Source organism: Hypomesus nipponensis, chromosome 8 (genome assembly GCF_054491055.1).
Source record: "Hypomesus nipponensis isolate SF chromosome 8, ASM5449105v1, whole genome shotgun sequence".
Lineage (NCBI taxonomy): Eukaryota > Metazoa > Chordata > Actinopteri > Osmeriformes > Osmeridae > Hypomesus > Hypomesus nipponensis.
Genome location: NC_140368.1, coordinates 4527122 through 4539822, shown reverse-complemented (window position 1 = coordinate 4539822; position 12701 = coordinate 4527122). Strand labels below are relative to the sequence as shown.

The 12701-nt window shown below is 43.2% G+C and overlaps 2 protein-coding genes across 3 annotated transcripts in view; one reads left to right on the top strand and one right to left on the bottom strand.

Moving 5' to 3' along the window:
• The first annotated feature begins 285 nt into the window (after positions 1 to 285).
• On the top strand, positions 286 to 5355 carry cd226 (CD226 molecule). 2 transcript variants are annotated; one of them, XM_084703584.1, is made up of 6 exons: positions 286 to 478; positions 1166 to 1498; positions 1718 to 2098; positions 3210 to 3312; positions 3802 to 3856; positions 4963 to 5355. In XM_084703584.1, the coding sequence occupies exons 1-6, from the start codon at positions 412 to 414 to the stop codon at positions 4987 to 4989; spliced, it is 966 nt and encodes a 321-aa protein (XP_084559710.1). In that variant the 5' UTR covers positions 286 to 411; the 3' UTR covers positions 4990 to 5355. The 2 variants fall into 2 exon arrangements, with proteins under 2 accessions (XP_084559710.1, XP_084559709.1); XM_084703583.1 differs by having other exon boundaries at positions 4067 to 5232.
• Positions 5356 to 5404: 49 nt separating this feature from the next.
• dok6 (docking protein 6) overlaps positions 5405 to 12701 on the bottom strand; it is a 33384-nt gene continuing 26087 nt past the window's right edge. The window contains exons 7-8 of the mRNA XM_084703585.1: positions 12147 to 12252; positions 5405 to 7395 (exon numbers count right to left, since the gene is read on the bottom strand). Coding sequence (XP_084559711.1) covers positions 7238 to 7395; positions 12147 to 12252 — 264 coding nt within the window. The 3' untranslated portion in view covers positions 5405 to 7237. The remainder of the gene's footprint in view (positions 7396 to 12146; positions 12253 to 12701) is intronic.

Sequence of the window (12701 nt, the reverse complement as noted above, 5' to 3'; positions counted from 1 at the left end):
ATAATATTTCCTGTAATTGAGAAGTCATACAGTACCACTTTGTTATTCCGTAGTCTGTAAATAGATTGTAATGCAACTACAAACTAAAATGGAAGTACTCTTTATTTTAAATATACAGTATAACACTAGTTTTGGCATCATTGTAACCATGCCAAATTGTGTCAATATTTGTGACTATTGGAGCAGGGCTTCTCGTAGTGGTGGGCTATGTAGCATAAGATGGCCACCACTGCTGACCCTGGCCACAAAGACTCTCTGTGTAGAATGAGCAAAGCGTGGGTTACCATGAAGTGTCTGCCAGTAGCTGAAGAGGCTCTGTGTGGCTAGCCTCACTGCTAGCAGGAAGTGTAGTCTTGGTGCCTCTCCACTCATCTCATCAATGCAGCTTTCATTCTGCCTTGGAAGGGCAAGATGGAAGCTGTACAAAAGGACCACTGGTACTTGTTGGTACTCCTTATCTTTTTCCCGCTACTCAAAGGTATGCTTTTTGAGTTTTGGTGTCTTTTATTGAGAAATATGTTAAAGGTTTCCAATCAACGTTGACATTGTAACTGAGAATATTGTGTTTTGAGAGAGATTTATTTCCAAGACTAAGTTTCTAGACTATGGAACACTTTAACCAACTGCTTTCTTATTTTCAACCAACTGTCTCATCTGACTAATAGTGTTTATCTCTCCAGCTGTCCTTTTAAAGACAGACAAACACAACTGAGCTCTCAACAAGCAGATGAATATGACAAGACACAAACTGTACCCACCTCACATCGAATCAGCCAGAGCTCCCAGAGGTGTAAAACCAGGCATGGGGTATTTTATCATCTAGCGGTGATTGAGGTGTTTGAAGGTGTGAGAGTTTGATCACTGGCTTGTGTCAGCTCTCTTGTTTGTGTGGGCTTTAATTAGCCTTATTAGTGAATCCCCAGGGACACACACACAAAGCTGGAGTGACTGTAGACGGTTGCATCTCAGTCTAAAATGTAATTTGTGCAAAAATCCACATCTTTTTCATGTCTTGGAAAATCTTTTTCAACCATTTTGAAAACCAAAGACCTGAGGACATGTATTGGCTAAAAGCAAACCTTAAACGTTTATAAGCAAACCTTACACGATACACTGTGATGATTATAAATGAAGCACATTAACGACATACATCTGCCCTGACTAGTTTCCGTCCAGCAGAGAGAGAGTGTTGCTACGGTGAGTCTAGAAGAAGGGATGGTTCTGGAATGTCTGTGTCCGTGGGAGGGAAACCTCAGCATGGTGTCCTGGACCAAGGTTCCGGAGAAGGATCCTGTGGCAGTGTTCCATCCTGACTACGGCGTGGCCTTCTCCCACCTGTACCAAGGCAGGGTGGCCTTCATAAGGGACACACACCTGGACGGCAGCATAGCCATCAGTAACATCAGCCAGCAGGACCTGGGCCTGTACCGCTGCTTTGTCCAGACGTTTCCTCAGGGCTCCTGGACCAGAGACATTATGGTGGAGCTCCACGACTCAGGTAGACCCCTCTGAACCACAGCGGTTCCCTGCTTCACATCCATGGTTATTTAATTTTGTGAACTGTCGTGTTTTTTTCGTAACTGCTATTGTTTCTCAGTGTAGGTAGTTTATAAAAATAGATATTTGAGGAACAGCTGCAGCCGCCGCAGTCGTCAAGAATAGGACTATAGTTATCAGGCTTGAAGGATCTAAGGCTTGCTTGTGTCTCTGAAAACAGAAGAGCTTGAGCTTCTCACCACAGCAGTGACCCCCGAAATGATCAAGGTTGATACGGAGCTGGTGGCCGAGAGAAGCGACAACCTGACCATCAGTTGCAACCACAACCACAATGGGACCGTCTACGAGGTTACCGTGGAGAAGCTGGGCCTCAACCAATGGGCTGGCGGCACAGGCATCATGGCGGTGTGCCGGGTGGTGGCCGGTGGTCTGGTGGGGGAGGAGTTCACGTCCAGGGGGAGGGTTTACTGCACGGACAGCCTGGACGTGAGTCTTCAGCTGACGGAGTTGGTGGAGGAGGACGGAGGATTCTACCGCTGTCGTTTCTCTACGGATGCTGGGGTCCAGACCACCACTGTGCTGCTGACGGTGCCCGGCCCAGGTGAGAGGGCAGAGGTCACAGTGTTTTCTCACCTGAGTTGAGAGGTCAGAGGGTTTAACCCTTACAGGGTGTTCATGTTCGTGCGAAGCACCCGATGTTTGGAAGTCTGACAGGCGTTCATTACATTTTTACATGTAGTCATTTAGCAGATGCTCTGGGCGACTCTGAGCGTAAGTACAGGGACATTCTCCCCGAGGCAAGTAGGGTGAAGTGCCTTGCCCAAGGACACCCCGGCTTTTGGCTCGACTATTTGAGTTTGTGAAACAACACGGCTATTACAATTTCCCCCGAGTCAACGTTGAACATGTGTCCCACAGACCCAAACACCACACAAGGGGTGGTATAGTCATGAAGTCAGAGATCACGTTCCTCTACTTATGTAACCCGGGTCAGGGTTTAGATATCAAACAGTCACAGTACAGTATATAAAAGTGACAGATTGGTGAACAGGTACAGTATATCACAAACTACGTTGGGTGTTCAAGCGTATTACAAACAGATTCATCTTATAAAACATCCATCTCACCCACATATGGAAACATCATTCATGTAAATAAATTAAAAAAACATTAAGAAGACTACATCCGCTAAATCCATGACACAAATTCACTGTGGATTACCACTTCCACCATACCAACCACTTCTTATCGGGGAGATCCACAACTAGGAACTAAAACTACCCATAACGACACTAATGTGTGGACTCGCCTGAACCAGCTCTCACCACAGGAAGTGATGTGCGGGTGGCCTCCTTGTGAACAAGTGCAGGGCAGCATGAGTAACACCACAAGGCTTATTATGGATGTTAGTTATTTTTACTAAGCTGTTTTAGTATAGCTGTTTTCTCTCCCTCAGTCTCTATCTCAGTCTCTATGTCAGTCTCTATGTCAGTCTCTATCTCAGTCTCTATATCAGTCTCTATCTCAGTCTCTAGCTCAGTCTCTATGTCAGTCTCTATCTCAGTCTCTATGTCAGTCTCTATGTCAGTCTCTATCTCAGTCTCTATGTCAGTCTCTATATCAGTCTCTATCTCAGTCTCTATATCAGTCTCTATCTCGTTGGCTCTGTTCCACTCTTTCACTCTCTTGCTTCCTTTTCTCTGTACTGACAGGTGAATGGAGCCTGTCTGAGTACATGACCTACATCTATGTGGGAAGTGGAGCTGCAGTAGTTCTACTGCTCGCTGTTACTCTACTACTATTTGCATTGCACAGGTGAGAATCAAGCATGAAAACATGATCCGGATTCAGAGAAAACCACTATGGGTTGAACTGAGGTTTAATAATGCGTATGTGTTAGTAATCCTAGCTTGAGGTTAACATGCAGGGCAACCTATTTTTTGAGAAAGTGGTTTTGGTGTGAAACTGCAAACTATTTAGCTGTTTTATCCCTCTTTTGTCTTTGCGTGGAGATGGTGCTCTCCTTTTGCTGTCTTCCTAAGAAGAGCTTTGGCACTGTGCTGCTCTTACATGAAGTGGACTATGTAATGAGCTAACATCCAACTACAGGAGTCACTGAAAAGAGCCTCTCTCTCTCTTTTTCTCTCTCTTTTTCTCTCTCTTTTTCTCTCTCTCTTTCTCTCTCTTTTCTCTCTCTTTCTCTCTCTTTTTCTCTCTTTTCTCTCTTTCTCTCTCTCTCTCTCTCTCTCTCTCTCTCTCTCTCTCTCTCTCTCTCTTTCTCTATGTCTCTCCCTTTCACTACAGGAAAAAAAAGAGGAGAGAGGAATACAGAGTCAGACTGCACCCGGCTCATCGGCAGGTAAACATGACTTTATCTGACATTCACACTGAGTGTTAATTGTTTGTGCTTACTACTGTCACTATACACACTGATACTTGAATAACTACCCTGTTAGTAGCTGCTACGTTAACTGTCTACAATTCCGCTATCAGTCAGAAATCTGCCTTTAATGACACATCTCTAACTCTAACTAATGTCAAATACTTGATATCTCTAATTTCTTCCTAGTACCCTAACACCTATGAGAACATAGATTTACATGACAAGATGGAGAAGGGGAAGACGGCCAAGCAGCCTAGAGAAAGCCCAGTGTATGCCAACGTGCAGACCCTGCGACAGGAGAACAAGAGGAAGCGATAGCGAGCACTATTCTCTGGAGTATCCATCTGGTCTGAGGCCCGGTGTCAGAACCCATCACTCTGCATCTAACAAGCTGGGGTGGATGAATGAACCACAGACAGAGGCCCTAAACCCTGGGACTGAAACTCTGCAGTACAAGGCTTCTTTGTACTGTGGGTAGTTCCGTTGCCATGAGAGGCTGTTATTTTGCCATAGATGAACATTGCACATCTAGTCCATGTGACGTTCCTACAGAAAAAAAACACAGTGTTTTTTGTGTTGCTATGTTTAGATGCAGTTAATGGAATGTAACATGTTTTACATATTTACCACAAGCTAGTTTATGTTTATAAACTAGAGACACAGGTGGGAGATTACATCAGTAGTGATTCTGAGCACAGAAGTTTGACTGAAACTCCTTTAATCATCCTCTCATTTCACCCCTCCCATTTCTACAAACCCTGACAGCAGCTTCTAACTTAATCAGCGTAGACAAACAATAACCCAATCAGCATGCATCGTCCCTGAAGAACAGTCCCTTTGATGTTTGTGCTGGGAGGGACTGCTACTGTACTGGCACGGCATGTAGATCTGGATGAGCCTGGTTGCTCATCAGCAAAGGGGGACCATTAATTAAGACAAATGTTTATATTGTCTGCACGTCAGCCATAGAGCAATGTTATTTTTATAACTATAGGAAAACAGGAGAAAAAAAATTAGATCATATATATATGATTGTTTAATGTGAGAAGAAGCACAATTTTCTGAATATCCTCCCTCTGTAGAGATGGAGACAGTGGCACAGGGAATGACTGATGCAGCGTGTCTGGCTCACGGCTAGAAGACCGCACGCCAGAGGAGGTGAGGCGTGGAGTGATGGACAATGTACCTCTGGAACACAGGGTTGTCTTTTAATTCATTAAGTATACATGGCTTCCACAGGATGCTGGGTGTGGAGGTGTTTCCTGTTCTTGTGTTGATCTCACGGACTAAATAAAGAATCCTTCTGTCAAATATGGTACAGTATGTCAAATGCATTGGCTCGAATTGAAAAGAAAACAATATGAAGGCCTTGATAGCATAACTTAATTTATTTATGTAAATTTAAAGTGAAAACAGTAATCTACACTCAAGGTGTGAAAAGTGCTATGAACAGATATTACGACAATAACAAAATGGGGTGATCATTTCCACGGACGTGTACCAACATCAAACTGACATCTTAAGTGACAAGAACTGACAAAAAGTACATGTTTTTTTTTTTACACGATAGTGAAAACAAGATGTGGCAGAGAAGAGGGAGAAGGAGGACAAGATAAATATTAGGACACTTTACATTAGTATATGTGTTACAGTGTAATTGCCTAAGGACGTACAGTGTAACTGGCAAGGTGACTCCATGTGCTGTACTTGTATCATGCATACATTTATGTTGTGGAATAGACTGTAAATAGACAGTGTGATGGTATTGCCCCCAAGCACCACTTTGCTCTTTCATGGAGCTGTAGTAAGACTCTCCAATTAAGTATTTTTGTTAAATTTGTGATTCCACAACAGAATTACATGCTATGTACAAACAACTCAATTTGTGACATGCCTTTCACACAGTACTTGCTTATGTATTTAAACTGCATCAATAATACTAAAGTGTTACCTAATTATGAATATAAAAGTGAAACTATAACTACCTCCTTGACTGGCATGGGAGATCTTCCATGCTAAATGGAGCTACTGTGTTTTCAGCTGTTATGTCGGAGGTCTTGTGGACTTGAGAGAAGGCAAATGAAAAACACAAACGGGACAGGTTTTTTATACAGTTATTAGAGTATCTTAAAGATACTAAGGACCTTTCTTAGAACGGCACTTTCTCTGAACGTAAAACCCATCTGTGGGTTTAATCCTGCCACAAACAATGTGTTTTTCCCCCAATACATTTTAAGTGGTATGCAACTGTGAAATATAAGCAACTTTAGAGTGTTTTTATGTATTAGTTCAGCATGTCTTGGACTTTGTACCCAAACCTGTTATTAGTTTTCCATCATTTAATCCAAATACATTCAAATACAATATTCATGATGTAATGAATGCAATAGTCAAAAACAAATGTATGATTTGGCAGATATAAAATGGATGTCTTTGAAATGATAATACAATACAAACATTCACACAGCAGAGGAAGGGGTTGAATGACATTGAATACGGTGCCTATCTGTCATTTAACCAAACCTCTGTCTGATTGTCTCTTACTGTACATACTGACATTGTGTTCGTACCCTGCCCATTTGTTTGACCATATATTTTATTTTACATAGTTACTCATGTCAAGGTACTTCACAGATGATGTCAAGATAACATTTTGGAATTGTGAGATCATATGATAACCAACTCCGGTCCAAAGAGGGAGCTTTGACTTGGTGTTTGGCTCACATGCTGCAGATTATGTCGAAGGCACTTCATACTGTGGCTTATGGACAGGAACTTAGGTCGCTAAACCCAGAGGAAAGATTGGTCAAACCAGTTACACGCACATCTCATTGCCATGAAGTACAAACAGGAAAAAGAGTCGCATTCAAGGGGCTTCAAAATGTTTTCAGTCTGCTTGTTAGACTTTATGACTTTACGTGAAAGTAGGAATTTTGTTTTATACCAGATATGTGGAATCATTTAAAATAAATACTTTTGTAACATAACCTTCTCCTCAGCTATGCTCTGCAATCTGCATACAAATGTTTTTTTTGTCATTTAATTTTTGTGATATGCAGTGATGAAAGACTTGTTTGGAGGAGTGGTCTACAGTGAGATGACCTTGTACATTACATTTCATGTCTCCATATGAAAACAAAGAAAAGTATATTTGGTGTCATATTTTAGGCAACTGTTGTCACGCAACACCAACATAAAAAAGTCTATGATAGTATCATAGCTATAGATACTGTATGTACCACTCTGCATTAAACACTCATTTATGGACGTACAATTGTATTTCATACACGTTGCTTTACAGATTTCTACATCCTTCGTAAGGGTTTGGAATGTCCAGTTTTGGCCAGTCAGTGCTCGTCATTGGAGCAGTTCTGGGCTGCAGTTTGACTCATAGCCACTGGGGGGCGATAGCACCTCTTCCTGGCGCTCTGGCGTGAGTTCCTCCTCTGTCTTCTCAGACAGGAAGCTGGGGAAAGTCTGTGCTCGGGGAATAAGTGTCATCGTCAAACTGGTTCCTAGACAGAAGGAAAATTGAATGAACATTTCTAAATCCCAACAAGCTTAATTTTATATTTCTGAGGTATAATCAAATAAGCTGTTGGTCATGTGGTTTGAAAACTGACTCAACAGTATGGTTAAAGACACACATTTTCCCCATACCGCTAACAAATATATCTCATTTCCACTCGAAGAATTCGACCATAGATCAAGCTTCTGGTAGTCCACTTTAGATATGGTATATGGGAATGATATGGTATGATGGATTCCTGGCTATACCAAAAAACAACAGTTCTCTGAGGAGAATATCCCTTTCCCTAATTTAAATTAATTGCCTTATCAAGTGCACACTTCATGTCATTTGAGGAAGGAGGACTGGATGCTTTGGGGAGGTAAATAAGGAGGGCTTCTGTTAGACTGGGATCATCAATAATGAATGTGAAGCAATTTGGAGATGTGCAACAGAGGTAAGATAAGGATACAGTGCCAACACTGGTGATTGTTTGCTAGACAAGTGGAAAGTGTCCAACAATCAATATTCCATGAGGTGCAAAATCCTACAAACACTGTAATCAACTATGCCCAGCAGTTTTACTGGACAATCCACCAGTCTAATGGGCTCAGCAGTTCCATCACACATCAATATGTTCAAGAGCTGAGGACCATTACTTTTTGAGTTCACTCAGTGCAGAACATGAACGCAAGTTTGATTAATGAATTTAAAGGGACTCAATGTATTTTTTTTTGTACTTCCATTCAATAATCTCAATTAATCAAGGGTTCCTATAAACGACTGCCTTGGCATCACTCAAGCAACTGCCTTCAGTTCATATTCAGCATGTCCAACGTATCAACCTGATGCAGTGCATTCTGCAGGGACAAGGACATGTGTTGGCGGGCCTGTGACGTGCCGGTGCAGTAAGCTGGAGCTGGAGTGTCCTATGGTAGAGCTGGCACTGCTTGCTGGCTGCTCTGTCTGTGCCACTCTGCCAGCCTCCTGTGTGGGGTTCCAACCGTGCCACCGTGGGGTCCTAGGACTGTGTGTGGTTCTGCCAAGACTCTGTTACATACTCTAACACAGAAAACACACCAGTTCACCTTGGCCAGCTCTGCAAAAATGATGTTAACACTGAGGTGAGAGTGGTAGGAATAAGTAGAAAGAGAGGAACGAGAGAAAACAGAGAACGTTTACATGACTGAGAGAATGAGAGTTTGTGTGTTATATATATATGTGTGTGTGTGAGAGAGAGAAAGAGAGAGAGAGAGGCCGGTGGGAAAGGGGTAATGAGGAGCTGGTTGCACCAGTGGGGTTTCAGACAGAACAGGTGGAGGGAATGAGTCACACACACACACAGTCCCACTCTAATGATAAAAATGAAGTTGTGTGCCCTAAAATGAGCCCGGTGTCCTTTGAACATTTCTGCCAAGACCGGAATACAGGTGAATATCCTTCTCATGTTTCAGTCCAGACAATCTGGTCTCCTCCTTCACCAGTGACATGCAGGTGGGGAACAGAGTTACCGGTAGTGAATCATGTGTGTATGCTTAGTGCATTCACTTAGCACACACACACGTGCAGACATACACAATCACACTCAGACTCTCACAATATAGGTTCCCTCATCGAGCATAGGTACGCATGCGCATCCACACAGACACACACAGAGTCAAAGGCAGACAGTGATTTGTCAGTGCCTTTTCATTACAAGGGAAGGTCATGTCATCCTATCTGGCCTAGCGTGACAGCTGCTGATGGGCAGGGGGTGGGGGGTGGGGGGCGGGGTGGGGGAGGGGGTGGGGGAGGGTGGCGGGGTGGGTTTGGAGAGGGAGTGGTACAGGCACCCTAACCCAAACACACTCATACACACACACACACACACACTCAGACACACATACACACTCATAAACACACACACACACACACACTCAGACACAAATACACACTCATACACACAGACAGAATCCTACAGACAGACACACTTGCACCAGCGCTGCAGTGTTTGATCCCCCCAGATGGCCATCTAGTAACAGCTGCACCAAGAGAAGGAGAGCCCCTTCCACCTGGCCAGGTGAGGTGAGAGCGCTGACAGACCAGGCCAGGTCACTGGACACAGCTTCTTACAAAGCTCTGTTTGTAAGACGAGAGAGTGAGAGAAAGAGGGAAAATGAGAGTGGATGGGTAAAGATTGAGATAGAGGAAGACATCAATTGAAATGGCACACAACGTAATGGAGGCAGTCTTGAACATTTCCCATTCCAGTATCTGTGCTGGTAATTGAACCATTTCAGACATAGCAGGGTTGTGCTTTTATTATAAATTTTATTTCTGCTTATTATTTCTTTGCATCAGCAATCTGCTTGTGAAAGAAACAGATCGGCTCTGAAACTGCATCCCATTAAGTAAAATAGGCACCAGCAGATGAAATAAAAGGTAATTATTTCTTGTAGTTCCAACTTTGGGTTGTTGAAGTGATAGACTTTGCAATATAATTTAACAAAACTTTAGATCTGCAGCACCTTTACACTATAACAGCTACATAACATTTTGACACTCTTCTACATAACCTGACCTTTACAGTCGTCTCTACCAGGGAGTAGTCTACGTCTATAAGTTTTGCATTTTTGCAGTTTAACATTTTCTGCAACAGTCACACTGAAATAGGTAAGTATTCAAAGAGGGTAATTGGCTTGTGTGTTCCTGATTAACTGAATAAAAAAATCAAAATAATAAACAAAACAGTAGCAGCAGTAAGGCTCAGAGGGACAGGAAACAGTGTTCCTTAATTATTCCCCAGACCCGGGGGGATTTGAACGCCACCCGACCATGACTCAGCAAATTGAGCGTGCTGATTGGATATTCATCATGTGTACACTGATACCCAGGGAGCTGGTTGTCCCTCCCCCCCTCCCCCCTCCCCCCCTCCCCCCACCCTCACCCCAAAGAAAAGCTCAATCTTTCACTTCAGCTCAGACCTAAATCAGCATCCTTCCCTCTTTCAAGTTATCATCTACTGATACAGCCTCTGTCTTTATATATATAGTTGACCAATTACAAAGTTAGCCTTCATTATGAGGTTAACACAATCTGTATTGCCACATCTATATCATGTGCATCTGAGATATTCATGTTGTTGTGTGTGTCTCTGCTTTGTGTTTTGTTCCTTTTGTATCCAGTATCCGGTAAATGTATTGGATACACTGAGCAGTAACGTGGGCTTCATCACAGCAGGCACAGGTTAGTTTGTGCCATGTATGACAATTTCATAACCATGGTAACATATAAGTGAGTCACTGCAGATCTGGTTCATAGCAGCTGCAGATGAACTTGTGGGGTGAAATCACACTTGGGTACAGTACCTACGTCACATCAGGTTGTGCTGAGAGGTTTGAGGAGAACAAACAAAATGTATGAAAATAAATAATTCTCATTTAGGCCTAGGAAGGCAGACTGGTGCTTTGTCACTGCTGGGATGTTGTTTAACTCCGACAGCACCTCGAGGGACTGGGAACTGAACAGTGCTGTCAGGTCACCAGGAACCTGAAATGACTTCAACTGAGTAACATTCAGAGAGCATACCTATACTTTATAAACGGGGACTTTAGATGGCATTCAAACGGCCGGAGAACGGCCCTGTCACTCCAGATCGCCGTGTCCCCTCGCTGTAGCCCCGCACTGCCTCATCACATACACTGACACATTCAATGTATTCATCGAGAACGAGAATAAGACAAGCTGAGTCGAATGTGTATGAGAACAAAGAAGGAGAGATAGGAGGAAGTGGGACAAGGAGGACACCTCGGAGACGTACTGAGCAGGGGAGACAGTGAGGAGGACAGGGTGGACAAGAGGAGAAAACCAGGAGAGCTGGTGAGGTGAAGAAATGAAGAAGAGAAAAGAATGTGGAGCGACGAGGAGGAAGAGGAGGGAGGAGGGAGGGAGGAGGAAGAGATGAGAGAGGAGGGCGAGGAGAAATGAGAAAGAGGAGAGAGAGGAGGAAGAGACATGAGAAAGAGAATAGATGAGAAGAGAGATGAGATGAGAGAGTCCTGTGTCAGAACCCTGCCCACCAGGGGGGCGGACCTAATGGGCCTGACAGGAAGATGAAGATGAAGAAGACCCTGGTCTGCCCACCACATTGATGAAGGACCTCCAGACAAAAAGGTTTCAGGCTTTAGAACCAAATTTTCAGACCAAGCTGATTTATAGACCTTTGTAGTATGTGATACTGTACTTAACCATTAGAGTTTTAATGTACATCAACATATTGATTTAATTTATTGACTGTACAAGGGCTGAAAGTAGACTGTAAAAATACTGGTCACACCAGATATATTAATTTAATCAATTCCATCTTATCAAGTAATTAGTAAGTGAGGAAAATACTTCTAAGATTAGTCTCAACCCTTACAGACTCCAATTTCTTTGATCAGTGAGAGCCCTAAGACCTCTAAGACTTACTCCTTAGATAGGTACACTAATAAACTAATGCTATCTAATGTGATCAGGTCCTTCCTCTCAGACAGTATCCTGGCTGAATGCAGGCAGTGGTTCTGGCCAGGTGGCCTGTTCAGTCAGTAGGCAGGTTCAATATTATGTCTCAGTAACATTACCTGTGCAGCATGATCCTCCCACATACACACAAACACACACACACACAAACACACACACACACACACGCACACACACTCATTTACTGGAGCAGACAGACAAGTCTGTGTTCTGTTCATGGTCATTACAGTTGTACATCTGGGCTGTGTTCCACTGTACCTTGGTAACTGTAGAGGTCTCCCACGCTGTTCTGACGCATAATGTGGTGCCAGTAAGCACTCCGCGGCAGGGAGATGGACTTGGTTAACGTCTCATTAGAATGCGTCTGAAACATAGACATAAAAAACATGCGTTTCTGAAACAGAGACTTTACCGAATCTCTACTCCAACAGGGACAGCTATAAAAAAGGAAATCATGAATACATACTTAAATATGATACAACCCTTCGGCTGTTTCAGTGGCTGATCTGGGAATGTACCAGCATAATGTATTTGGTGTAATTTTCTTCTAAATTTGCATTAGAAGACCTATTCCTAAAGTGCTGACCCAGAGCGAAAGCAGTCTGTGTTTTCCTACATGTAGCTTTGTGATTTATAGTTGTGAGTGTAAAGCCTGATTTTGGAATGATTCCCACACGGCGGGGTCCAAGACCATGGCCATATGGTCAAGGCTCATCAACCTCTAGGCAAGGCTACATAAATAAAGAATACAGATGATAGCAGAGAGGAAGGAAGAAAGGAAGGAAGGATCGTGGGGAGGGGGAGACAGAGGCT

Bases quoted from the DNA above. Each gene is read 5' to 3' on its own strand.
- cd226 (XM_084703583.1), top strand. From the start codon at position 412: ATGGAAGCTGTACAAAAGGACCACTGGTACTTGTTGGTACTCCTTATC. The intron at 479-1,165 runs GTATGCTTTTTG...TGCCCTGACTAG, and splicing joins CTTTTTCCCGCTACTCAAAG to TTTCCGTCCAGCAGAGAGAG. The intron at 3,313-3,801 runs GTGAGAATCAAG...CTTTCACTACAG, and splicing joins CTACTATTTGCATTGCACAG to GAAAAAAAAGAGGAGAGAGG.